The 27,292-nt window shown below is 46.5% G+C and overlaps 1 protein-coding gene across 1 annotated transcript in view; it reads right to left on the bottom strand.

Annotated features, from left to right (window-relative positions):
• Nucleotides 1-996: 996 nt before the first annotated feature.
• Nucleotides 997-27,292, bottom strand: part of LOC115109428 (FERM domain-containing protein 5-like) — a 154,919-nt gene continuing 128,623 nt past the window's right edge. Inside the window, exons 5-14 of the mRNA XM_029634314.2 lie at nucleotides 18,530-18,627; nucleotides 15,975-16,098; nucleotides 13,732-13,819; nucleotides 13,407-13,495; nucleotides 12,660-12,723; nucleotides 12,319-12,410; nucleotides 10,156-10,230; nucleotides 9,455-9,523; nucleotides 9,215-9,321; nucleotides 997-6,025 (exon numbers count right to left, since the gene is read on the bottom strand). Of these exons, the coding sequence (XP_029490174.1) occupies nucleotides 5,442-6,025; nucleotides 9,215-9,321; nucleotides 9,455-9,523; nucleotides 10,156-10,230; nucleotides 12,319-12,410; nucleotides 12,660-12,723; nucleotides 13,407-13,495; nucleotides 13,732-13,819; nucleotides 15,975-16,098; nucleotides 18,530-18,627 (1,390 nt within the window). The 3' untranslated portion in view covers nucleotides 997-5,441. The remainder of the gene's footprint in view (nucleotides 6,026-9,214; nucleotides 9,322-9,454; nucleotides 9,524-10,155; nucleotides 10,231-12,318; nucleotides 12,411-12,659; nucleotides 12,724-13,406; nucleotides 13,496-13,731; nucleotides 13,820-15,974; nucleotides 16,099-18,529; nucleotides 18,628-27,292) is intronic.

Below are 27,292 nucleotides of genomic sequence, written 5' to 3'. Positions count from 1 at the left end.
ATTTCAACAGTAACAGCAGAGAAGGCCCCTGCGTTCTAGAAATTCAAAAAGTTGAAAGGTTTCGTGTTATGTCTCAAAAGTGCTTCTACACCTGAATTGCTTGCTGTTTGGGGTTTTAGGCTGGGTTTCTGTACAGCACTTTGAGATATCAGCTGATGTAAGAAGGGCTTTATAAATACATTTGATTTGAAAAGTCTTATGAGGTTATATTTAAGTGTACATTTTCCCATTGAAACAATTTCTGTGTACTCCTGTCTCTTGTGGTGTAGGGGTTACAGCAGCAACGGTTCGTGGGCAGGGTTTAACTCTAGAGGTGAATCTAAAGGCCTGTGCTCAGCAGGAAGGGGTTCAGCAGGACAAGGCTCAAGGCCAGCAGCAGCAGCCCCAGTGGGACGGAGCCCCAGCTTCATGGCCCTCCCCACACCACAGACCAACAGCTGGCCATTCCTCAAACCAGTCTTTTCTGCACTGTAGGTGTATACCTGGAGTCCAACAGAGGGACTTTGTGGAATAGCAAAAAAATCGTAGTCATAGGCAACAGTACAGCATTCAAGACTGACTCATTTTGTTTACAATTTACTGTAAATTATTTACTTGTTACATTTTAACAGTTTTTGCACAATGTGTAGTTTTGTACAACGTTATCTGTCTTCCAGTCTGTGGATATTTATCATTGTTTCTTTAACAGTATTTCTTAGTTTTATCCTTTCAGCTGTGAAGATTTCCACTTTTAATAAAGGCTCCTGAAATTATGATTCCTAAATGTGATATTGCTCACCTGCTTTCACCTGAACAAAGCTCATTTGAGAGATTGTGTTGATTTTTTGTTGTCTTGAACACCTACTTTGAATACTGTACTTACTGCCATTTACCCCAAAAACGTGCAATATGAAGAGGTTTCCTTTAGACGTCAGTATAGTATGAACTTTCAGAAAATCTATCGGAGACATACTTTTTTAATGGAAAGATTATACAAAAATGTGGACATTTTAATTGCCTTGATGGGAATGTGCAGTGAAGAGCCATAAACCACAAGAATCCACTTTACATTTTTATCCAATGTTTATTTCAAGTTTGAGTTGTTTAATGGCACCAGTTACAAGGGACTATCAGAGAGAAACAATATTTTATACTGTGTTGTACAGAAGGTTTCCTACAGTACAAACATGGGTTCGGAATGGATGAGACTGAACAAGGACTGGATTTGGCACATACATTTGTATATATTTGTATATTCATATATTACGTAAATAAACAGCAACCTTCAGTCCTGACTTGGAAAGATGCAGAATACATAAGACATGCCGACAGACACTGGTATGCATATACACTTATTTACATGTATATGCATGGCTGTGTGAGCATCTATTTGTTTGGGAGCTGGTGAAGGGGTAGAAGCATATTACAAGGTGACAATAGTATGACTAATTTTATTAACTCCCTCAGCTGCTCTGTCTGTCCTCTACTTGTTAAGTAGTATTACTGTGAGAGTAAAGGGGACCTTCAGGAAAAGACCACTCAATGCCATTTACCTTGTATGCAGTCAAACTAACATATTCTTTTTCAAGCTGTCCTTTTTGCATGGCTACTGTTTACTCTTCATGTCACCGGCAAACAGCCATCATATGTAGAATATCTTGCACCTCCTTTTATCAGAAAAAATAGCCAGTAAAAGTGATCTATTAGCCTGTGGTTCCCAGTTCAGACTTTATGGGTATGGCCAGTGTATTGACTTTTGAAATGAATTTAGCTCATTTAACTGATGTTCAATAACTAATGTAGTTTGTCCTATAGACCTTAACTGCAGAATGATTGCCAACATACTGCATGTAAACCATAGCAGATGTCCAAAGATAACATCAGAACAATTCCATACTGTTTAACACACTACCAGCAAGAGTCTGAAACACCTACCAGACAAACAAGTACTACAGCCAGTTCCCAATAGAGATCAGTCAAATAAAATCATTTAAACATGACATCTCCAGACTAAAGGTACTGTATAGTTTCAAGGTTTTTCAAAGGCAACATACCTGTACAGACAGATACAGGTGGAGACAACTACAGAACTTTCCCCCAGACACACACATGACTCACGCTGCCATACGTGCTGACCATAAACATGACATGGGATTAGTAACCACCACCCTATATTAACACAACATCTACAGCATGAGACGTCAAAGCTACACAGGAACAAGTGTTTTCCCTTTGAGTCTGTGAAATGAAAGGGTCGTCCATACTTTATGAGGAGGATGCACTGAATATATGTCTATGTCCATTCACTCATTTGCCCCTTTTGTAAAATGCAGAGCTGTTAGGTACTAAAGATTCCAGGCACAGGGAAAGACACCTCAGGCACACTGAAGTACTGTTGAACAAAACTCTGCAGGCTAACATCCCAACAAGAGCACTAACAATGAAAGAAACACTATAAAATGTGGTAAATACTAAGAATAATGATAACTGTATTTGTCTTCACATTATTACTGTTTTTATTTAAAAAGAAGGAAAAGGAGCGTACCATGAGCACTTGTTGGTTTTGTAGATACAGCGACAGTAGACAGATTTTTGACACTGCAAAAACCAACAGCACAATGTCCAGTGTAAGACTTCTGTTTACATTTCTATGTCCATTTGCTCTTACAGACTGATTATTGCTCATTGAATGATGCTGCCTTAATTGGTGCATGCTTGGAAAGACCATTGAAGCTACATAATGCTAATGCATACGAACGTAGACCATCAATTGACATTTCCTTCCTTTTTGCTCTTCCAGTTCCCTGACCTTTAAGAAGTAACACTAACATACTCTGCCTACTGTCCTGTTGACCTTTACAGTATTTAGCTTTAGGCAAGTAATAAATAAGAAATATGAATGCATAAAACAATGAAACAGTACCGTTATCTTGCATATCGGATCTACACTCCCCATCCAGGTACAGACAAAGTCGTCCTTCATCCTTGTATCTGTTGTTCATTGGAAGTGCATGCATGGTATACGAGCATAGAGAGCATGCATATTTCACTCAGGAATTTCTGCCTTTATACGGTATATAACAGTTGCTGCACCAGATTTGCTACTAAGGGCTGCTTTTACCACCCCTGTGCCATAAACATGGATATTTATCACCACATATGTCTGGGCTCCACCCGGTTGATTGAGGGTTAAGAACTGAAATGGCTATGAATACAGTAGACACCCATCCATAGCACTACAGTATGCTGTAGTGTCTTCATTGCTGGGTCTACCTCAACTAGGAGGGTGCTGTTGGGAGACAGACTACACTTAGGGCCAGGGGCTACAGTGCTCTGGTTACAGGGAAGAGCAGGCAGCAGCACCGCTGGGGGATCAGAGCATGGATCAGCTGTGTGGAGGTCATGGTGTTAAATAACAGGCCAAAACAGGCATGGCTGTACTGCCAATTGAATCACAAGCACCAAGTGCTCACATATGCATTACCCTTTGACTATACTTGTACCGGCCACTTTCATGTGAGGCTGGTCACTCACCAGTTCCTCATTGCTCACCTCTTCTGACGTCCCTTGTACCTCTTTCTCACTCAATCTCTTTCTTTCCAAACTCTCTTACTTTATCACTCTCTTTTATTCTCCCTTTTCAAAAATAAGACCATATTTTTCTCAGTCAACACTTCACATTATCATCTTGAAGTTTGTCACATACAGACACACAAATGCACTCCCACCTGCACCAGGTACAGTAGAGGGGGTAGACAAAAACACAAAAACAGATTTTACCCAGAATCCAGCAGCCATGACAGCAGAATTATTGCTCCTTTGAGCTATGAGGCAGAAGAGTCTGCACGGTCACCTCTCAAACTTTGGAAAACTATTGACTATCTGCATTTGTTGTGATGTTTACAGGCATGTCTTTGGACTGACTATGCTTTTTCTGTTGGTATTGTAGTCCCGTCTACTTTCTAAAATATTTATTGTTCCTCCACCAACTGTGGTGCCTTCCTGGCCCATAGTGGGCATTGGAAATAGTTGTATTGACTTCTAAAAAGTGTGCATACAGTGACTGATGCTTCATTGCTGGTGGAGTGAGAGAGGTGTGATCTGTGGGGAGTCAGTGGATCTGGATAAAATACCTGTTTCTGAGTTAAACCCCCCTTCCAATATGTCCATAAATGCTAGACCTCACTTGAAACACAGCGCTAAAAAAATGTATAATTTAATCTTCAATAACAAAATAACATTTCAGTTCTGTTAAAATATACATGGAAAAACTGTCAATATATTAGGAAACAAACGACTTTGTACAAAAAGTACATCAGTGTCATTCTTATGCTAACAATTAATTATAGTGTGATATACACAAACTTAAGAGCAAGGTTGATATGTAACTAAAATAAACTATAAATTCTTTATACAAAGAAATCCTTAAATTTCATCGGATCTTAACTAAATAAAGAAATATGACAAAACAAATGCACTCATTCAAAAGTACTGAAGTATTTAACCATAAGAGTATTGCACATCTACCTAGACTGGTCCTATTGGTGCTAGTGAGTGTTTCTATGAGGTTGATCATCAACACTTCTAACTACTGACACAATGGGGTCACAAAACACCATGGTTACTGGTTTATTTAACTGTATCCTTTATAAAACTTCACAGTTTCTACTTTAAACACATACCGTGGTTGCATTTCCACTAAATTATAACTTTAAAACAATCCGCCAAATTCAAAATGGTCTTCATGTCATCTACTTTTTTCTTCATAAAAGGCATTTGGTAATCATCCTGACTTACTCAATTTCAATCACTTGCACTTTGACAGACAGACACACTGCACATTGCTCTAATTTCCCTCACACAAGGTGTTCTGATCAATGGCCACCCAATGAAAACCATTAAAGATGTATTGATTGGGATGGATGTTTTCAAACCTGTATCTAGCTCACTTCGTTCTGAACCATTTCAATGACTTAGTGGCTTTCCTGATATCCTTGCATCACAATCCTCCCATATGCAAATGTTTTATGTTCCAAACAATAAATAGTAAATGAAGGCAACTTTCATTCGTTGCAACAAAATGTCTACTTCCTAAAAAAGTAACGTTCTAAAATACTTCAGTTCTTTGATTTCAGTTTAATATTTTTTTCTTTATATTTTTTGAAAAAATAAAATACCTGAAATGACCTGAAATAAAAAAAAATGCAAAAATGTCTTCTGGCTTTGTAAAAAAGAAACTAACGTAAAGGGAAAAAAGGGGGAGTAACTCAAAATGGAGGGAGAGAGAGAGAAACTCCTGGCACAGTGATTCCAGGAGTGGTCCGAGGTGTATGTCAGCGGGAGTATCATGAGAGAAGCTGGGTTCATGGTTGGGACAGGGCTGCCCTCCATCTCTCCGGAGCCTTAATCGTCTTCTCAAACCCCCGAATGGGCTTACGCACTCTACGGCCTCATGCTCTCTCTCATTTGTTAATGAGCAAACTGCCCGCCCAGCGGAGCTTGCAGGCAAACCACCGCCTGAGGGGACAAAAGTATTCGTAATGGAACTGCTCAAATTCGGGGGTCTGGCGGATATCACGTAAAAATGCAACGTCAAGGTCGGATTCGGTGAGGACGATGAGGAGGAGGAGCAAGACAAAGAGGAGTCCAATGGTCACAAGGAGCAAACGGAGGACACTTAAAACAAACTTATTCACCTGTTCCACTTCGCTGAGCGACGAGGCCCCCCCTGCACCCTCTACCGCCGCTCTACTGTCTGTCAAGTCGCCTGCCTCCCCCACAGAGGGGGTGCCCGCCTCCGACTCCTTCTCCTCCTCGATGCTGCAGGGAGCTCCATTGACCTGGCGTGCCACGGCCAACTCCAGGCTGTGCTCTGCCACGGGGGTGGGCAGCACACTGTCAGAGGGGCTGTAGGCCTCGTCAGAGATCACCCCCGAGCCCTCGCTGGCGTTCGTGGCCAGGCTGCGGGAGCGCGGCATGAAGGAGTCCCCATGGGACACGGAGCGCACAGGCGTAGAGTGGGCACTGTCACGCAACGACTCCAGACCTGTCAGGGCAGGGGGGCGGGCGAGGAGGGTGAGGGAAGAGAGGGCGGGAGAGAGAGAAACAGAAACACTCTCAGGAGAAATAAAAACATACCAGTACAGTTAGCTACAGACCCCAGCTATCCACACACTATGCATACACTACAGATCACTGACATGAGATGTATCTAGAGACTATCTAGTGTTCACACGGGTACAGCAGGTATAGAGGAGTTCATAAATGGGGTGTAAAGAGGTCTGTTAATGGCAGGAGACACTCAGGCTCCAGTCAGACCAGTCTGAGAAGGGAAACCTGATCATAGATCCCCAGAGTGAGAGGGGGTTTCCAGTACACACAACACTGCAGTCCTAATGTCTAATAAGAGATAGCTTCAATCCTGTGAGAGCATATCAGTGTGTTTATACAGTAACATAATGCAATCTGTTTGCTTTAATGGTGGATCATATGAACATGAGTCTGGACTGGATCATTGATCTAGATGAAGGTCTGATGAGTGGGCAATGTCCAGTGACATACAGATAGATCAACAAACACATGCTCCATTCTATTTAGCAGCTCGTTCATTAGTCCCACAGCACTTTGAGCCCTCCCAGGTCTAAACCTTGAAGGTCACGGTGGGTGTGCGTTTTATCTTTCAGTCAGAAGCTAATATAGGCCTATGTACTGTATATGGACTCTTGATGGGCCTTCAAGTCAAAGTACAGGACGTTAATAACACACACTAAGTATTGCTAATTTCAACCTACTAACAGGGAGTTATAATTACCACAAAATGTGAAGTAAACAGGCCTATGCAATAACGGGGAGAATATCATAATACACAAGATAGTTATACATATAAATATTTCAAGTAATGTCCCATGTCAATTGAATTCCCTTTGCTCTCATTTTCAACTGTCATGATTTCGTAAATAGCTACTGACACAGTATTGGTCTCTGGGGTAGCCTACAGGGAGCTTTTGGATGCATTAAAGGTTGCTAGCTCATTGGTGATCACATGCTTACCTTGTAAAAAGCAAAAGCAGCATTTTTGAATATAACTAAAGGACATGCAAACAAAAGTATCTAGATATTCTCTTCATAAGAGCTGAAGGATAGACGTCACTGCGGGTGAGAAAGAGTTGAGCTTTGCACTGACTGTTCCATTCCTCAGACATCCACTGCAATATTACACCTTCATAGAGGCAGAGGGATTAACATATCTCCTGAAGATGAGGCGTATGTCAATGCTCATATGTGTGCTTTTCATCCACAGGCAAAACAAAATCCTTGTGAAGGAATTTAGAAAATCGAGACGAAGCCAACTCTGTTAAACCATGCTGACTGCTGAGATTCTGTCAAGGCAAAAGCAGGATGCTTCTGAAGTAGGTGGCAGTGAGAAGCCATCTTTACTCATTGGTAATCTCCTTCAGTACATCCTAGGATATGCTTGGTTGCAGGGCAGATTGCCAAATGCAACCTACAAACAATTGACTGCAACAATATATTTTGCAAAGGACATCAAAATCCTTGAAAGGCAAAGATATAATTTGAAATATATTAGTTTCATTAGTTTGTACCTCAACCATCACAACCAGAATAATGAGACCCATAAACTCAAGACTTCGTCGAACAAAAAGGATAAATTAACCAACATCTCAAAGAAAAATAGACCAAAAGACACTCCATTCACAAAGGACCACCAAGGACCATATGATTTAGAGGATCCGCCATCAACAGCATCAAATGCATGGTGCCATTTCCATTCGGTCAACATTGATGTGGTGGGAGTGATTTAACACAGAGAGAGCTGGTAACTGTGTAACACACACTCCAGGATGGTGCTGATGAGGTTACCTGTAGGGGTGCTGGACTGGGGCCGGCTGTCAGGCAGAGGGGTGCCAGGCAGGATGGGGGGAGGCAGAGGGGAGAGGCTGTCAGGCTCCTGCCCAGTCAGGGAAGGGTAGAGGGGCAGGACGCCCAGGGCCTTTCCCAGCATCCGGGGTCCCAGGCTCAGCACGCGCACCTTCACATCTCGGTAGCAGTGGTTGATCATCCGCAGGTGGACGTTCACCCGGGTGGTGATGCGGATCAGACACTTTACCATGGTGGCGTCTTCTAGAGCTCAAAGCATGTGTGTCTTTGTACAGGCCTGGTGGTCCCTGTCCCAGAGCCCTGGTGGTCTCGCTATGTGTGTTAGACTGATGGCTGCTGTCTTGGCTGGCAATATGAGGGCTAGCGAGAGCCACTGTCCTGCTCTAGCAGTGTTCAGACGGCCAGCGCTGGCCCTGTTGAGGCCCCACCCAGGGCAGTGACATACATGGAGAGAAAGGCCCTGGCTATTTTCAGCAGAGGTATTAATACAACTGTAAGACAGCCAGTCAGCACAGGCAGGGGGTGATGGGTGATGGGTGAGCACTTCTCATAGCTCTCTGAGACATGCAGCATCAGACCCTCTCACTCATTGCAGAAGCCTAGAGCCAGACCTGCGTATAGCCAGGTGTACATACTGGGAGGCAGGCAGGGACTCAGCTGTGACAAGGACAGGTACCAGTGACCTTCAGTCATGCTGCTCCTGTTCACCCAAGCGCATGCTGCAGTGTCAGCCTGCAAGGTTAGCCTCAGGGACAAAGGCAGGTCAGATCACTGTGTGCAAGAGGAGGAGCAGGCCCACCTGCAGGCTCAGAGCCCAGGCCCCAGGGCAGATGGACTGACTGATGGCTGCACCAACTGCCTTTGTACTGGCACTGTACCCCTCACTCTCACACACACACCCAGCGCTGAGAGCTGGCACTGAAATAGAGCAGCCTGAGTGACACACACACATGCGACTTAGCCCTCCACTCCCACAAGCTGGGACATGATCAAGCTCAGGTTACAGTGTGTGTATATGCGTGTGTGTTCTGGGGAGGGGGATAACAAGCTCCCAAATAGGAGCAAGAACCTGATCCATTTAAAACTCTTTGGATTTAACACCCTCCCCTCTGTTATTGCTCCATTGAATTATCCACAGATGACTTTTAAAACCACAGATCCAAATGAATGCGTTGCGACACATTCCCACAACTCTCCAGTCTACCGTACGTGTTCATTTTGCTACAGGAAACTGACAGAGCTTTGTCCCTACTGTCCACATTCCTGAGGGGATTGTTATTGAGTGCCAGGTTTGACTGAGGGGACTAGTGTGTCAAGGGTCAGGTCAAACTCTTACCCTCCATGATGGATATGTGGACAGCTCTCCGGCGGGTGCGTGGAACACTGGTGAGGCGCGGGCCATGAGTTATGGACGGACAGCTTCTACTGGGAACCAGGCCAGCCCTGTGGAGACACACAACATGCACATGTCCACACAAACACACATACGGAGGCACACATGCACACACGCCACATATTTGTAATCTGAGATGATATAGTGCCCACATTGACATCTAGTGGATAGCATGGATATTACCTGTGTATTTCTGGAGGCTCTCGTTTGATTTTGGCACTCTGCTCCATCACTTCTTTCGCTACTCGTCCACTACAATAAGAGCACAATAATTGAGCTCAGACACACACACACACACACACACACACACACACACACACACACACACACACACACACACACACACACACACACACACAAACACAACCCCAGACTCCCTGGTGCCACACAGTACACTGACAGCAGTTCAGTGAGAAGCATCATTACAGTACATGGGAACTGAGATTAGATTAACCTGGTGAACCCACTCTCTTACCCAATCACTCTCTCAAGACAATACTGCAATATCAAAAAGATAACCAAAGGTTGAAACACAAACTCAACCTTTCATCATAACACACTGGACTCACCTGTAATCATTTGAAACCATTTGAACATTTAGATTTGTAGTTCATATTGTGGTGAAACACAATAACTATACAACAGGTGAAACACAATAAGTCTAAAACCTTTAAAAGGTTTCACACGCCCCTTGCCCTTTGGTGTTCACAGATATGAAAAGAATGAAATGGAACCTGCAACTAAAACACTGTCCCGTCTGTGTCTTCTAGCCTACTGTGTGAGGTGTCAGGCTCAGGTAATGGTCCCCTCCTAAGGGACAAGCTCTACAGCACAGCTGTGGGCTCTCTGCTGTGCCCTCTATTCACTGTCATAATTGGCTATACCTGTAGCGGAAACGACTCCCCTTGAAGAACAGGTTGCTGCTGGACACTGTCCGCACCTGACTCGACTTCTCCAGCCTGATGAAGGGGCAAAAGAAGGGAAGAGGAAAGAAAGGAAAGAGGGGTGAACTTTGGGAGCTGTTAAATACTTTTTATTCTTTACATTGTAAGGAGTCTGTGGACTGATCTTTTCTCCCTCCTACAGCATCACAGCCTATTCTCACTTTGCTGTCCTCACTTTTAGTACATACAATGGGCTTCTTTATTTCCAGCCTTCTTATATGATATCTGGTTCTCTAAGCCCAGGTTGGACTGGAAACCAACACCCTGACTGTCATGTATTATGGCCTAGTGCCTAGTCCTCCTGGGAGATGTGTGCATGCAGTATACTATATGTAAGACATAGCTTAGTTATAACTATGGGAAAATGACATAAAAGATCATGGTGCCCTGAATTATAAATGTGTGTATGTGTGGTGTGTGCCTGATGTGCATGTGTCTGTTTCTGTGGGATGTAGCCCTCATAGACAGATGGCTTTCATTACAGCAGTATGTGCCAATGAGCCAGGCGTCCCTGAAAATCCACCAGTCCCCACTGAGATCTACAGCCCTATAGCCGGAAATCTCATCATACTAATTCCATTTCGCTGGGTGCTGTGAGCTGCCCTAAGTTTGCCCTTTCCTCCCCTCTTTCTCTCTTCTCCCTCCCCTTCCCCTGTGTCCTTATATCACCTGAGCACTCTCTCAGCCCACACGCTCCTTAGCATCATTCCCTGTCACCCTCATCCATTACAACACTCTCTCAGCCCACACGCTCCTTAGCATCATTCCCTGTCACCCTCATCCATTACAACACTCTCTCAGCCCACATGCTCCTTAGCATCATTCCACTCTCTCAGCCCACACGCTCCTCACCATTCCCTCATCCATTACAACACTCTCTCAGCCCACACGCTCCTTAGCATCATTCCCTGTCACCCTCATCCATTACAACACTCTCTCAGCCCACCCACACGCTTCCTTAGCATCATTCCCTGTCACCCTCATCCATTACAACACTCTCAGCCCACACGCTCCTTAGCATCATTCCCTGTCACCCATCCATTACAACACTCTCAGCCCACATGCCCATCATTCCCTGTCACCCTCCCATTAGCATCATCATTCCCTGTCACCCTCATCCATTACAACACTCTCTCAGCCCACACGCTCCTTAGCATCATTCCCTGTCACCCATTACAACACTCATCCAGCATCATTCCTGTCACATCCATTACAACACCCTCTCAGCCCACACGCTCCTTAGCATCATTCCCTGTCACCCTCATCCATTACAACACTCTCTCAGCCCACACGCTCCTTAGCATCATTCCCTGTCACCCTCATCCATTACAACACTCTCTCAGCCCACACGCTCCTTAGCATCATTCCCTGTCACCCTCATCCATTTCAGCCCACACTCTCATCATTCCCTGCCCACCATTACGCTCTCCAGCCCAGCATCATTCCTGTCACCCTCATCCATTACAACACTCAGCCCACACGCTCTCAGCCCATCCACGCACTCCTCAGCCCATACGCTCCTTAGCATCATTCCCTGTCACCCTCATCCATTACAACACTCTCTCAGCCTACACGCTCCTTAGCATCATTCCCTGTCACCCTCATCCATTACAACACTCTCTCAGCCCACACGCTCCTTAGCATCATTCCCTGTCACCCTCATCCATTACAACACTCTCTCAGCCCACAAGCTCCTCAGCATCACTCCCTGTCACCCTCATCCATTACAACACTCTCTCAGCCCACACGCTCCTCAGCATCATTCCCTGTCACCCTCATCCATTACAACACTCTCTCCAGTCATTGTGTTGATGTGCTGCAGGGGGTGGGGATAGTTTAACTCCTCCCAGAGGTGGTGGGTAGAGGACATACAATCAGTCATGGCTGAGACGGAAGGAGTACTCATTTCTCTGGAGGAGCAGTGGGGTGTTCACTGCCTCACTCCAGTGCACACTCACTCACAATAGGTCACCATTGCCACGCGTCTCATCCCCTCTCTGAGAAGGAGACTTCAGGGTGAGAGGAGAGCCCCCTTTCGACCACTCTCACAGATACACTGGAGTACAGTGTGTAGCTACGGACTCGAGGAAGAACAACACTTACTTGTAGAAGGCTTGGTTCTCCACTCCACATTTCCACAGGTGCTTGCAGGCCTCTGGTGTTGGTGCAAAGTATGTCAAGATGATCTTTTTGTCCTGCACATTAGAAATAAATGTGCAGGAAAATAAAACAAACTGACAGTTTATCTCAGAGTTTCAAGAGTCAAGAGTCATTACTGTAACTGCCACTGTTGATGGAACACACTGGTCTGTGGTAATGACTAGATCATGGTGTCTCCAAGCCCTGTTGTCAGAGTATAATGGCCATAAAACAGTAACAGTATGTTGCTGCGCTGCTCTCTCTGCTTGACTCCCCCAACACACAACAATAATTCATGCTCTCACCTCCTTCTGATTTGCATATATATGGAATATCTTTCCCTCGAACTTCAGTTTAGTCACCTCATTCCTGCCCACAAGGAAAGGGGATAGTTACACACACATCCGACTGCACTGAGAGGCTCTATAAAATGTCCTCACAACCACTAACAGATCACACAAAAAGCTCCATGTTTGTCTGACAGAACACATTTCTGATCATTTCCCAGGCAAACTGGGGACATGGGATGGATAAAACCAACAAAGCAGCCATAAATATTGTAACATGTTGTAACATTCACATGGTCTACTTGGTCAGAATTAGTAAGTATTACAGACATACGGTACTGAATTAGGTGGTGGGATTTCTATATCTAACCCATATTGAACTATTACAGTACCCAATATAGTGGGTTAGTGGCTTAAAGAGAGGAGCTGTATGGAATACAATTCAGCATTGATCCATATGTCTTTGAAGATTCTTATAGCCACTGCTGCATGCATGAACATTTCTGCGTTGTGGTTGAAAACATGTTTTTCTCTTAAGCATCCAATCTGTAAACAAGTTGATTTTGAACAGACAGGCTGTGGAATCATATGCCCAGAATGGTAGCGACTAGCTAAGATAATGAGACTCCTTCCTGTAAGTCCTGTATGCATTCTGGCCCTCTGGTCAGGAGGAGAGAGACAGATGGACACACTCTGTTTCATTGTGACAGTTTAACAAGATAGGGTATTTTGGTTTAGGGTTAGAGGAGAAATCCTTCTACTCACCACTTGAGGAAATGAACCCTCTTATTTCCCTGAAGCACGACAAATCCAAACGGGGTGAAGGCAAGAAAGGCTGGATTTCCAGATACATCCTGTCAGAAACAGAATAAAGTGTTTTACATAATGGCACCATACATACATACTCAATATACCTGTATCAAATACACACACACACTGAATATACTACATAACTGTATATGCTGCTATTTGTTTAAGAAAGTTGTTATCTGTTCTACCAAGAGAGATCTCAAAGCTCAAGCAGAGGGAAAAACGGGTCTTTAAATGAAAATGTCTTAAACTGAAGCAGCTGTGTGTGAGAATTGGCCACCTTGCATGGATGAGGATCCACACCATATGTCTCCAGCATCTGGGCTTTCTGGAGGAAGTTCAGCTCTGATGTTTCAGGTGTCTGGCCACTGAGAAAGAGCACCAGCAAATATGGCATCAATGTCTGATTAAGATACTTAACATCAATAGAGCCAGGTCTATGAAAAGAACAAGTAAAGTAAAGTGCCTGAATAATATTAACAGTGACAAAACTCTTCCCCTTACACAGAGGATTGATCACCAGACGGAGCTAGCAGATGCTGAATAGACCACAGAGATCTGGATACATGGCCAGACATGCAGATAGTGTGTCAACCGTCCTAGATGCCTTTACAAATTAACATGTAATCAAGCACCAACCATTCAACATCCAATAGCAATGGAGTAACGTGAGTATCAGCCTGACCTCCAGCAAAACACATCAAGATATGCCCTCGACCCTTAGGCTTGAATTACTGATACACTCAAAACATCTAAATAGGCACCTGCCTCAGCATTTCAAGGATATTTTCCACAGCCAGGCATGTTGGACAGGTGTTCTGTTGGTGGTGAAATGTGAACGTCCCACTAGAGAGCAGCAGATGATCTTGTCTATAATTATCTTACAGCTCCTATATCTACGAACCTCAGACTACACTAATTTGGGTGCAGTCACATCCTCCATGCTTTCCACAGTATAAAGTATGTTCCATGGCCATGACCAGTTCACGGGATTCCAAAAGGGTTTTTCGGCTGTCCCCATAGAATAAGCCTTTTTGGTTCCACGTAGAACACTCTGTGGAAAGGGTTCTACATGGAACCCAAAAGAGTTCTACCTGGAAACAAAAAGGTTCTACTTACAACCAAAAAGGGTTCGCCTATGGGGACAGCCAAAGAAACCTTTTTAGGTTCTAGATACCGAAGCACCTTTTTTCAGTGTAGACAAAGCACTCAGTAATGGCAACAAACATTAAAGAACCTTCAAATCACCTCTGAGCTAAAGTGAAAATGTCTGATCCATGTTTCAATGTATTTTCATTTCTATAGAGCACATTATCTCATACTAATTATGGTTTAAACAAAGGAGAAGTGCCTTACGGGAGGATAAATAGCTCATTCATTATGGCTAAACCATTATCCATGCGGCCTCAATCACATGACCTTCAGAGTCCTGAGGGAGAGCGTGAAGGATCAGTGTGGTAAGTGTCTGTCACAGCCTGTGTATCATCATGAAGAAACCCTCAGTGATGCTTAATCTGCTAACCTGTGTATCATCATGAAGAAACCCTCAGTGATGCTTAATCTGCTAACCTGTGTATCATCATGAAGAAACCCTCAGTGATGCTTAATCTGCTAACCTGTGTTTCATCATGAAGAAACCCTCAGTGATGCTTAATCTGCTAACCTGTGTTTCATCATGAAGAAACCCTCAGTGATGCTTAATCTGCTAACCTGTGTTTCATCATGAAGAAACCCTCAGTGATGCTTAATCTGCTAACCTGTGTATCATCATGAAGAAACCCTCAGTGATGCTTAATCTGCTAACATGTGTTTCATCATGAATAAACCCTGATGCAATCTGCTGTGTTTCATCATGAATAAACCCTCAGTGATGCTTAATCTGCTAACCTGTGTATCATCATGAAGAAACCCTCAGTGATGCTTAATCTGCTAACCTGTGTTTCATCATGAAGAAACCCTCAGTGATGCTTAATCTGCTAACCTGTGTATCATCATGAAGAAACCCTCAGTGATGCTTAATCTCCTAACCTGCTGACAGAGAAAGTGATGCGTGTGCGTGTTTGTGTGCGTGCGTTGTGTGCACACTACCTTATCCTACTTCATTAGGTGCAATGCATTGCACTCCCTACTAGATCATTGGTACACTAATGACTGTACTAATGAAAGGTAGTACTAATTTGTGTGCTCAAGACAATTCCACCATCTCAACCATGCTTTCTATAAAACCCTTAAATAACAGAGGGCCATTAGTCAGTCTATCTGCCTCGTTTCTGCTAGTTTCAAGCTTTAGAAGATTTTCCATTTGATGAAACAAATGTTTGAGAAACGGGTGAAAAAACTAGTCTCCAAGATGATAACAATTACAGCGCTTTGAGATTTCTTTTAAATGAATAGCGCTATAAAAGTTGAATCACTTGTAAGTGCTTTGAGTTGTCTTATAGGTTGAATGTTGTGTGTATACATGAACGTGCATGCAAGTGTGAGTGGTTGAAAGAGACCCAAGAACAGTGGATCGGTCCTTACATCAATTCTGTCTTGTGTATATCTGAGATTCGTCTCTCCAGCTTCTCTGAATGTTTTGGAAAGAACTGGAATTTAGAGCTGTATCCTTCAGGATGTTTCCCAGGGTCATAGTCCCCAATCTCAGCTGGAACACAGAGATAGAAACATTTTCATGAAATGATATACCATTTCACAGCACCAGACTCTAACCCTACATGGTTACATACAGTATATACAGTAATATGTCTAATATCCACATCACTCCATGTGTTGGTTCACAGGCAGCCTGTGTTGTATGTCAGCAGAGCTCTGAAATGACAACATTTTTAAATTGGCCCAGCGTTGCTGTTGTTTATTTGTGACTTCATGCAGCACTAAAGTCCCTGACAATTATTTCCCCCAGCGAGCGAGGACGAGGAGGTGACCAGGCAGCACATCTTTAATTCAGCAGCAGCCCATCCTGAACAGAGCAAGGGCACCTGCCAAGGGACCTGATACTGCACTTTCTGCAGACTTTGGCTCGCTCGCTGTACCCCTCAAACATACAGCCTGCCTGTTTTTAGAGTGTCTACTGTGTGTGAGCTCCATGCTTACATGAGAATGCTGTTCATTGACTACATCTCATCATTCAACACCATTGACACTAAGCTCAAGGAATGAACACCCCCTCTCTGCAGATGGATCCAGGACTTGCTGACAGGCAGACCCCAGGTTATTTATTTATTAACCTTTATTTAACTAGGCAAGTCAGTTAAGAACAAATTCTTACTTACAATGACAGCCTAGGAACAGTGGGTTAATTGCCTTGTTCAGGGGCAGAACGTCACATTTTTACCTTGTCAGCTCAGGGATTCGATCCACCAACCTTTCGGTTACTGGCCCAACACTAGCCTAGTGGTTACTGGTTACTGCCGCCCCTGGTAGTGAGGTAGTGAGGTTAGGCAACACCACCTCCGCCACGCTGACCCTCAACATGGGGGCCCCCCAGGGGTGTGTGGTCAGCCCCCTCCTGTACTCCCTGTACACCCACGACTGCGTGGCCGCACATGACTCCAACACCATCATTACGTTTAACGATGACACACTGGTGGTGGGCCTGACGTTGACTGCGATGAAACCGCCTACAGGGAGGAGGTTAGAGCCCTGTCAAGAGTGGTTCCAGGAAAAAAGCCTCTCCCTCAATGTCAGCCAAATGAGCTGATCGTGGACTACAGGAAACGGAGGGGGGAGGGTCAAAAACGTCAAGTTCATTGGTGTGGACATCACAGATGACCTGACATGGTCCAATCACACCAACCACCGCTGTGAGGAAGGAGCAACAGTGCCTCTTCAACTTCAGGCGACTGAAGAAATTCGGCATGGGCCCACGGGTCCTCAAGAAGTTCTACAGTTACACCATTGAGAGCATCTTGACCGGCTGCATCACCACCTGGTACGGCAACTACACCACCTTCAACCAGAATGCTCTACAGAGGGTGGTGAGGACGGCCCAATACATCACTGGGGGAGAGCTCCCTGCCAGGCACTGGGGGAGAGCTCCCTGCCAGGCAGGACATCTACTCCAGAGGGTTTCCGAGGAAGGCCCAAAAGATAATCAAGGACTTCTGTCGCCCGAGTCACAGACTGTTCACTCGGTTACCATCTGGCAAGCGGTATCAGAGCATTGGGTCTCGGACCAACAGGCTCTGATAGCTACTACCACCAGGCTATTCGACTGCTGAACAGCTAAACCTAGATGTCTTCCTGCATAGACCTGCACCTTAGAGATTATTTCCACTGACTACCCACACATCTAAACCTTACACACTAACGTATGCCCAAACATACACTCAGAACACACACACAGACATGCACACACACACAGTCAAAGCTGCTGTTCTAGTATATACTATTTATTCTACTGCGTGATCAAGTCACTACCCACTTTATATTTGTAAATCCAGTGTAATAGTAAATCCAGTGTAATACATTCCATTATCACTATGCATACTACCTCTCCTATTACTTCTATTAACAGTTATTTTGGACTTGACTATTTTTATTGCTGTAAATGTAATTGAATAATGTACTGCATTGTTGAGGGAGCAAGCACATAAGCATTTCATTACACTTGCTGTAAACTGTGTACGTGACGAATACAATTTGCTTTTGATTTTAAACAGCTAACGATAGTGCTGATAGCAAGATGCCTGATAATCGTGTTGAAGACCTTATAACCTGGAACGACATGCCTCATGTTTATGCATTCAAAGTATTGATCTTACTTATCAGCCGTCCCATCTTTCCTTGTCAGCTTTGGTTTGACAATGGAAATTAGTATGGAGGTGCACATGTTGTCTGCATGAAATTCTAATGTCATGCTTTTTAGTATACAGTAGAGATCAGTCAATACGGAGGTAAGAAACCCACAGGACATATAATTTGCGTTACAAACTGATTACACTACAATCCAAGTATTTTTTTCCTGGCTGGTATTTATCTCGAAGGTGGGGTGACTGGCAGGGGAAAAGTCATTTGAAAATACAGTCCAGAGAGTGGGGCAGGCAAATCCAGCCTGTCAGGTCCTGTCACTGTACCTTGCAGGATGAAGGCAGCCAGCATGGCAGCATCCGATGTCTTACACAGGAGGCGGCCGTGGTACAGATCTCTCTTGATCTGCAGGAAGACTAAATATCTGTGACCAGCACAGAGAGGGGAAAGAAGGTCAGAGGTCATGCAATTCAGTCACATTGTAATATTACAGACACATAATTTTTAGATCTATTGCAAAACAACTACATGGCAAGACATCACCACTGACAAACTCAAAAGAATGTTGATTTTCAGATTCCCTTGGGTGCTTTGAATAAAAAAGTATAGATTTTGCACAAAATGTGCTTTCTGTTTCTGGGGAAAAGATGTTTAAATTAGTTTTGGGGACATGGTTTGGTAGGGAAGGTCCTGAGGCAAACTGCTGCTATTGTCGACTGACTGTGTTTCTGTTCAAGCCTAAAGATTAGAACCCAGATGGGACCAGGGCCTTCCAGAACACAGCAGCACTGTCTGCCAGATACACCAGCTGCACTGGCTGCAGACTGAGACTAACACCTGGAACAATGCAGCTGCACTGGCTGCAGACTGAGACTAACACCTGGAACAATGCAGCTACACTGGCTGCAGACTGAGACTAACACCTGGAACAATGCAGCTACACTGGCTGCAGACTGAGACTAACACCTGGAACAATGCAGCTGCACTGGCTACAGACTGAGACTAACACCTGGAACAATGCAGCTGCACTGGCTGCAGACTGAGACTAACACCTGGAACAATGCAGCTACACTGGCTTCAGACTGAGACTAACACCTGGAACAATGCAGCTGCACTGGCTGCAGACTGAGACTAACACCTGGAACAATGCAGCTGCACTGGCTACAGACTGAGACTATTCCCTGGAACAATGCAGCTACACTGGCTACAGAATGAGACTAACACCTAGAACAATGCAGCTGCGCTGGCTACAGACTGAGACTAACACCTGGAACAATGCAGCTACACTGGCTACAGACTGAGACTAACACCTGGAACAATGCAGCTGCACTGGCTGCAGACTGAGACTAACACCTGGAACAATGCAGCTGCACTGGCTACAGACTGAGACTATTCCCTGGAACAATGCAGCTACACTGGCTACAGACTGACACTAACACCTGGAACAATGCAGCCACACTGGCTGCAGACTGAGACTAACACCTGGAACAATGCAGCTGCACTGGCTGCAGACTGAGACTAACACCTGGAACAATGCAGCTGCACTGGCTACAGACTGAGACTATTCCCTGGAACAATGCAGCTACACTGGCTGCAGACTGAGACTAACACCTGAACAATGCAGCTGCACTGGCTGCAGACTGAGACTAACACCTGGAACAATGCAGCTACACTGGCTGCAGACTGAGACTAACACCTGGAACAATGCACCTACACTGGCTTCAGACTGAGACTAACACCTGGAACAATGCAGCTACACTGGCTGCAGACTGAGACTAACACCTGGAACAATGCAGCTACACTGGCTGCAGACTGAGACTAACACCTGGAACAATGCAGCCGCACTGGCTGCAGACTGAGACTAACACCTGGAACAATGCACCTACACAGGCTGCAGACTGAGACTAACACCTGGAACAATGCACCTACACTGGCTGCAGACTGAGACTAACACCTGGAACAATGCAGCTACACTGGCTGCAGACTGAGACTAACACCTGGAACAATGCAGCTCCACTGGCTGCAGACTGAGACTAACACCTGGAACAATGCAGCTGCACTGGCTGCAGACTGAGACTAACACCTGGAACAATGCAGCTGCACTGGCTGCAGACTGAGACTAACACCTGGAACAATGCAGCTGCACTGGCTGCAGACTGAGACTAACACCTGGAACAATGCAGCTACACTGGCTGCAGACTGAGACTAACACCTGGAACAATGCAGCTACACTGGCTGCAGACTGAGACTAACACCTGGAACAATGCAGCTGCACTGGCTGCAGACTGAGACTAACACCTGGAACAATGCAGCTGCACAGGCTGCAGACTGAGACTAACACCTGGAACAATGCACCTACACTGGCTGCAGACTGAGACTAACACCTGGAACAATGCACCTGCACTGGCTACAGACTGAGACTAACACCTGGAACAATGCTACAGACTGACACTGGCTGCAGCAGACTGAGACTAACACCTGGAACAATGCAGCTGCACTGGCTGCAGACTGAGACTAACACCTGGAACAATGCAGCTGCACTGGCTGCAGACTGAGACTAACACCTGGAACAATGCAGCTACACTGGCTGCAGACTGAGCCTAACACCTGGAACAATGCAGCTGCACTGGCTGCAGACTGAGACTAACACCTGGAACAATGCAGCCGCACAGGCTGCAGACTGAGACTAATACCTGGAACAATGCAGCTACACTGGCTTCAGACTGAGACTAACACCTGGAACAATGCAGCTACACTGGCTGCAGACTGAGACTAACACCTGGAACAATGCAGCTACACTGGCTGCAGACTGAGACTAACACCTGGAACAATGCAGCTGCACAGGCTGCAGACTGAGACTAACACCTGGAACAATGCACCTACACTGCTGCAGACTGAGACTAACACCTGGAACAATGCACCTACACTGGCTGCAGACTGAGACTAACACCTGGAACAATGCGGCTACACTGGCTGCAGACTGAGACTAACACCTGGAACAATGCAGCTCCACTGGCTGCAGACTAAGACTAACACCTGGAACAATGCAGCTGCACTGGCTGCAGACTGAGACTAACACCTGGAACAATGCAGCTACACTGGCTGCAGACTGAGACTAACACCTGGAACAATGCAGCTGCACAGGCTGCAGACTGAGACTAACACCTGGAACAATGCAGCTCCACTGGCTGCAGACTGAGACTAACACCTGGAACAATGCACCTACACTGGCTTCAGACTGAGACTAACACCTGGAACAATGCAGCTACACTGGCTGCAGACTGAGACTAACACCTGGAACAATGCAGCTACACTGGCTGCAGACTGAGACTAACACCTGGAACAATGCAGCTGCACTGGCTGCAGACTGAGACTAACACCTGGAACAATGCAGCTACACTGGCTTCAGACTGAGACTAACACCTGGAACAATGCAGCTACACTGGCTGCAGACTGAGACTAACACCTGGAACAATGCAGCTGCACTGGCTGCAGACTGAGACTAACACCTGGAACAATGCAGCTACACTGGCTGCAGACTGAGACTAACACCTGGAACAATGCAGCTGCACTGGCTGCAGACTGAGACTAACACCTGGAACAATGCAGCTGCACAGGCTGCAGACTGAGACTAACACCTGGAACAATGCACCTACACTGGCTTCAGACTGAGACTAACACCTGGAACAATGCAGCTACACTGGCTGCAGACTGAGACTAACACCTGGAACAATGCAGCTACACTGGCTGCAGACTGAGACTAACACCTGGAACAATGCAGCTGCACACTGGCTGCAGACTGAGACTAACACCTGGAACAATGCAGCTGCACTGGCTGCAGACTGAGACTAACACCTGGAACAATGCAGCTACACTGGCTACAGACTGAGACTAACACCTGGAACAATGCAGCTACACTGGCTGCAGACTGAGACTAACACCTGGAACAATGCAGCTCCACTGGCTGCAGACTGAGACTAACACCTGGAACAATGCAGCTGCACTGGCTGCAGACTGAGACTAACACCTGGAACAATGCAGCTACACTGGCTGCAGACTGAGACTAACACCTGGAACAATGCACCTACACTGGCTTGCAGACTGAGACTAACACCTGGAACAATGCAGCTGCACTGGCTGCAGACTGAGACTAACACCTGGAACAATGCAGCTACACTGGCTGCAGACTGAGACTAACACCTGGAACAATGCACCTACACTGGCTGCAGACTGAGACTAACACCTGGAACAATGCAGCTACACTGGCTGCAGACTGAGACTAACACCTGGAACAATGCACCTACACTGGCTGCAGACTGAGACTAACACCTGGAACAATGCAGCTGCACTGGCTGCAGACTGAGACTAACACCTGGAACAATGCAGCCGCACTGCAGACTGCAATACCTGAACAATGCTGACTGACTAACACCTGGAACAATGCAGCCTACACTGGCTGCAGACTGAGACTAACACCTGGAACAATGCAGCTACACTGGCTGCAGACTGAGACTAACACCTGGAACAATGCAGCTGCACTGGCTGCAGACTGAGACTAACACCTGGAACAATGCAGCTACACTGGCTGCAGACTGAGACTAACACCTGGAACAATGCAGCTACACTGGCTGCAGACTGAGACTAACACCTGGAACAATGCAGCTCCACTGGCTGCAGACTAAGACTAACACCTGGAACAATGCAGCTGCACTGGCTGCAGACTGAGACTAACACCTGGAACAATGCAGCTACACTGGCTGCAGACTGAGAGTAACACCTGGAACAATGCAGCTGCACTGGCTGCAGACTGAGACTAACACCTGGAACAATGCAGCCGCACACTGGGCTGCAGACTGAGACTAACACCTGGAACAATGCACCTACACTGGCTTCAGACTGAGACTAACACCTGGAACAATGCAGCTACACTGGCTGCAGACTGAGACTAACACCTGGAACAATGCAGCTGCACTGGCTGCAGACTGAGACTAACACCTGGAACAATGCAGCTACACTGGCTACAGACTGAGACTAACACCTGGAACAATGCAGCTGCACAGGCTGCAGACTGAGACTAACACCTGGAACAATGCAGCCGCACAGGCTGCAGACTGAGACTAACACCTGGAACAATGCAGCTACACTGGCTGCAGACTGAGACTAACACCTGGAACAATGCAGCTACACTGGCTGCAGACTGAGACTAACACCTGGAACAATGCAGCTGAACTGGCTGCAGACTGAGACTAACACCTGGAACAATGCAGCTACACTGGCTGCAGACTGAGACTAACACCTGGAACAATGCAGCTACACTGGCTTCAGACTGAGACTAACACCTGGAACAATGCAGCTACACTGGCTACAGACTGAGACTAACACCTGGAACAATGCAGCTACACTGGCTACAGACTGAGACTAACACCTGGAACAATGCAGCTACACTGGCTGCAGACTGAGACTAACACCTGGAACAATGCAGCTGCACTGGCTGCAGACTGAGACTAACACCTGGAACAATGCAGCTACACATGGCTGCAGACTGAGACTAACACCTGGAACAATGCAGCTGCACAGGCTGCAGACTGAGACTAACACCTGGAACAATGCAGCCACACAGGCTGCAGACTGAGACTAACACCTGGAACAATGCACCTACACTGGCTTCAGACTGAGACTAACACCTGGAACAATGCAGCTACACTGGCTGCAGACTGAGACTAACACCTGGAACAATGCAGCTACACTGGCTGCAGACTGAGACTAACACCTGGAACAATGCAGCTGCACTGGCTGCAGACTGAGACTAACACCTGGAACAATGCAGCTGCACTGGCTGCAGACTGAGACTAACACCTGGAACAATGCAGCTGCACTGGCTGCAGACTGAGACTAACACCTGGAACAATGCACCTACACTGGCTGCAGACTGAGACTAACACCTGGAACAATGCAGCTGCACTGGCTGCAGACTGAGACTAACACCTGGAACAATGCAGCTACACTGGCTGCAGACTGAGACTAACACCTGGAACAATGCAGCTACACTGGCTGCAGACTGAGACTAACACCTGGAACAATGCAGCTACACTGGCTTCAGACTGAGACTAACACCTGGAACAATGCAGCTACACTGGCTGCAGACTGAGACTAACACCTGGAACAATGCAGCTGCACTGGCTGCAGACTGAGACTAACACCTGGAACAATGCAGCCGCACAGGCTGCAGACTGAGACTAATACCTGGAACAATGCACCTACACTGGCTTCAGACTGAGACTAACACCTGGAACAATGCAGCTACACTGGCTGCAGACTGAGACTAGACCTGGAACAATGCAGCTACACTGGCTGCAGACTGAGACTAACACCTGGAACAATGCAGCTACACTGGCTGCAGACTGAGACTAACACCTGGAACAATGCAGCTACACTGGCTACAGACTGAGACTAACACCTGGAACAATGCAGCTACACTGGCTGCAGACTGAGACTAACACCTGGAACAATGCAGCTCCACTGGCTGCAGACTAAGACTAACACCTGGAACAATGCAGCTGCACTGGCTGCAGACTGAGACTAACACCTGGAACAATGCAGCTACACTGGCTGCAGACTGAGACTAACACCTGGAACAATGCAGCTGCACAGGCTGCAGACTGAGACTAACACCTGGAACAATGCAGCCGCACAGGCTGCAGACTGAGACTAACACCTGGAACAATGCAGCTACACTGGCTGCAGACTGAGACTAACACCTGGAACAATGCAGACTGGCTGCAGACTGAGACTAACACCTGGAACAATGCAGCTGCACTGGCTGCAGACTGAGACTAACACCTGGAACAATGCAGCTACACTGGCTACAGACTGAGACTAACACCTGGAACAATGCAGCTGCACAGGCTGCAGACTGAGACTAACACCTGGAACAATGCAGCTGCACTGGCTGCAGACTGAGACTAACACCTGGAACAATGCAGCTACACATTCTACAGACTGAGACTAACACCTGGAACAATGCAGCTGCACTGCAGACTGAGACTAACACCTGGAACAATGCAGCCACACAGGCTGCAGACTGAGACTAATACCTGGAACAATGCAGCTACACTGGCTGCAGACTGAGACTAACACCTGGAACAATGCAGCTACACTGGCTGCAGACTGAGACTAACACCTGGAACAATGCAGCTACACTGGCTGCAGACTGAGACTAACACCTGGAACAATGCAGCTGCACAGGCTGCAGACTGAGACTAACACCTGGAACAATGCAGCCGCACAGGCTGCAGACTGAGACTAACACCTGGAACAATGCACCTACACTGGCTTCAGACTGAGACTAACACCTGGAACAATGCAGCTACACTGGCTGCAGACTGAGACTAACACCTGGAACAATGCAGCTGCACTGGCTGCAGACTGAGACTAACACCTGGAACAATGCAGCTACACTGGCTACAGACTGAGACTAACACCTGGAACAATGCAGCTACACTGGCTGCAGACTGAGACTAACACCTGGAACAATGCAGCTGCACTGGCTGCAGACTGAGACTAACACCTGGAACAATGCAGCTGCACTGGCTGCAGACTGAGACTAACACCTGGAACAATGCAGCTGCACTGGCTGCAGACTGAGACTAACACCTGGAACAATGCAGCTACACACTAACACCTGGAACAATGCAGCTGCAGAGACTGAGACTAACACCTGGAACAATGCAGCCGGACAGGCTGCAGACTGAGACTAACACCTGGAACAATGCACCTACACTGGCTGCAGACTGAGACTAACACCTGGAACAATGCAGCTACACTGGCTGCAGACTGAGACTAACACCTGGAACAATGCAGCTACACTGGCTGCAGACTGAGACTAACACCTGGAACAATGCAGCTGCACTGGCTGCAGACTGAGACTAACACCTGGAACAATGCAGCTACACTGGCTGCAGACTGAACACACCTGGAACAATGCAGCTGCACAGGCTGCAGACTGAGACTAACACCTGGAACAATGCAGCCGCACAGGCTGCAGACTGAGACTAACACCTGGAACAATGCACCTACACTGGCTACAGACTGAGACTAACACCTGGAACAATGCAGCTACACTGGCTGCAGACTGAGACTAACACCTGGAACAATGCAGCTCCACTGGCTGCAGACTGAGACTAACACCTGGAACAATGCAGCTACACTGGCTGCAGACTGAGACTAACACCTGGAACAATGCAGCTGCACTGGCTGCAGACTGAGACTAACACCTGGAACAATGCAGCTGCACTGGCTGCAGACTGAGACTAACACCTGGAACAATGCAGCTACACTGGCTGCAGACTGAGACTAACACCTGGAACAATGCAGCTGCACTGGCTGCAGACTGAGACTAACACCTGGAACAATGCAGCCGCACAGGCTGCAGACTGAGACTAACACCTGGAACAATGCACCTACACTGGCTTCAGACTGAGACTAACACCTGGAACAATGCAGCTACACTGGCTGCAGACTGAGACTAACACCTGGAACAATGCAGCTACACTGGCTGCAGACTGAGACTAACACCTGGAACAATGCAGCTGCACAGGCTGCAGACTGAGACTAACACCTGGAACAATGCAGCTGCACAGGCTGCAGACTGAGACTAACACCTGGAACAATGCACCTACACTGGCTACAGACTGAGACTAACACCTGGAACAATGCAGCTACACTGGCTGCAGACTGAGACTAACACCTGGAACAATGCAGCTCCACTGGCTGCAGACTAAGACTAACACCTGGAACAATGCAGCTGCACTGGCTGCAGACTGAGACTAACACCTGGAACAATGCAGCTACACTGGCTGCAGACTGAGACTAACACCTGGAACAATGCACCTACACTGGCTTCAGACTGAGACTAACACCTGGAACAATGCAGCTGCACTGGCTGCAGACTGAGACTAACACCTGGAACAATGCAGCTACACTGGCTGCAGACTGAGACTAACACCTGGAACAATGCACCTACACTGGCTTCAGACTGAGACTAACACCTGGAACAATGCAGCTACACTGGCTTCAGACTGAGACTAACA

This window comes from Oncorhynchus nerka, linkage group LG25 (assembly GCF_034236695.1).
Source record: "Oncorhynchus nerka isolate Pitt River linkage group LG25, Oner_Uvic_2.0, whole genome shotgun sequence".
NCBI lineage: Eukaryota > Metazoa > Chordata > Actinopteri > Salmoniformes > Salmonidae > Oncorhynchus > Oncorhynchus nerka.
The sequence above is the reverse complement of the archived record's forward strand: the minus strand, read 5'-3'. Positions and strand labels throughout refer to the sequence as shown.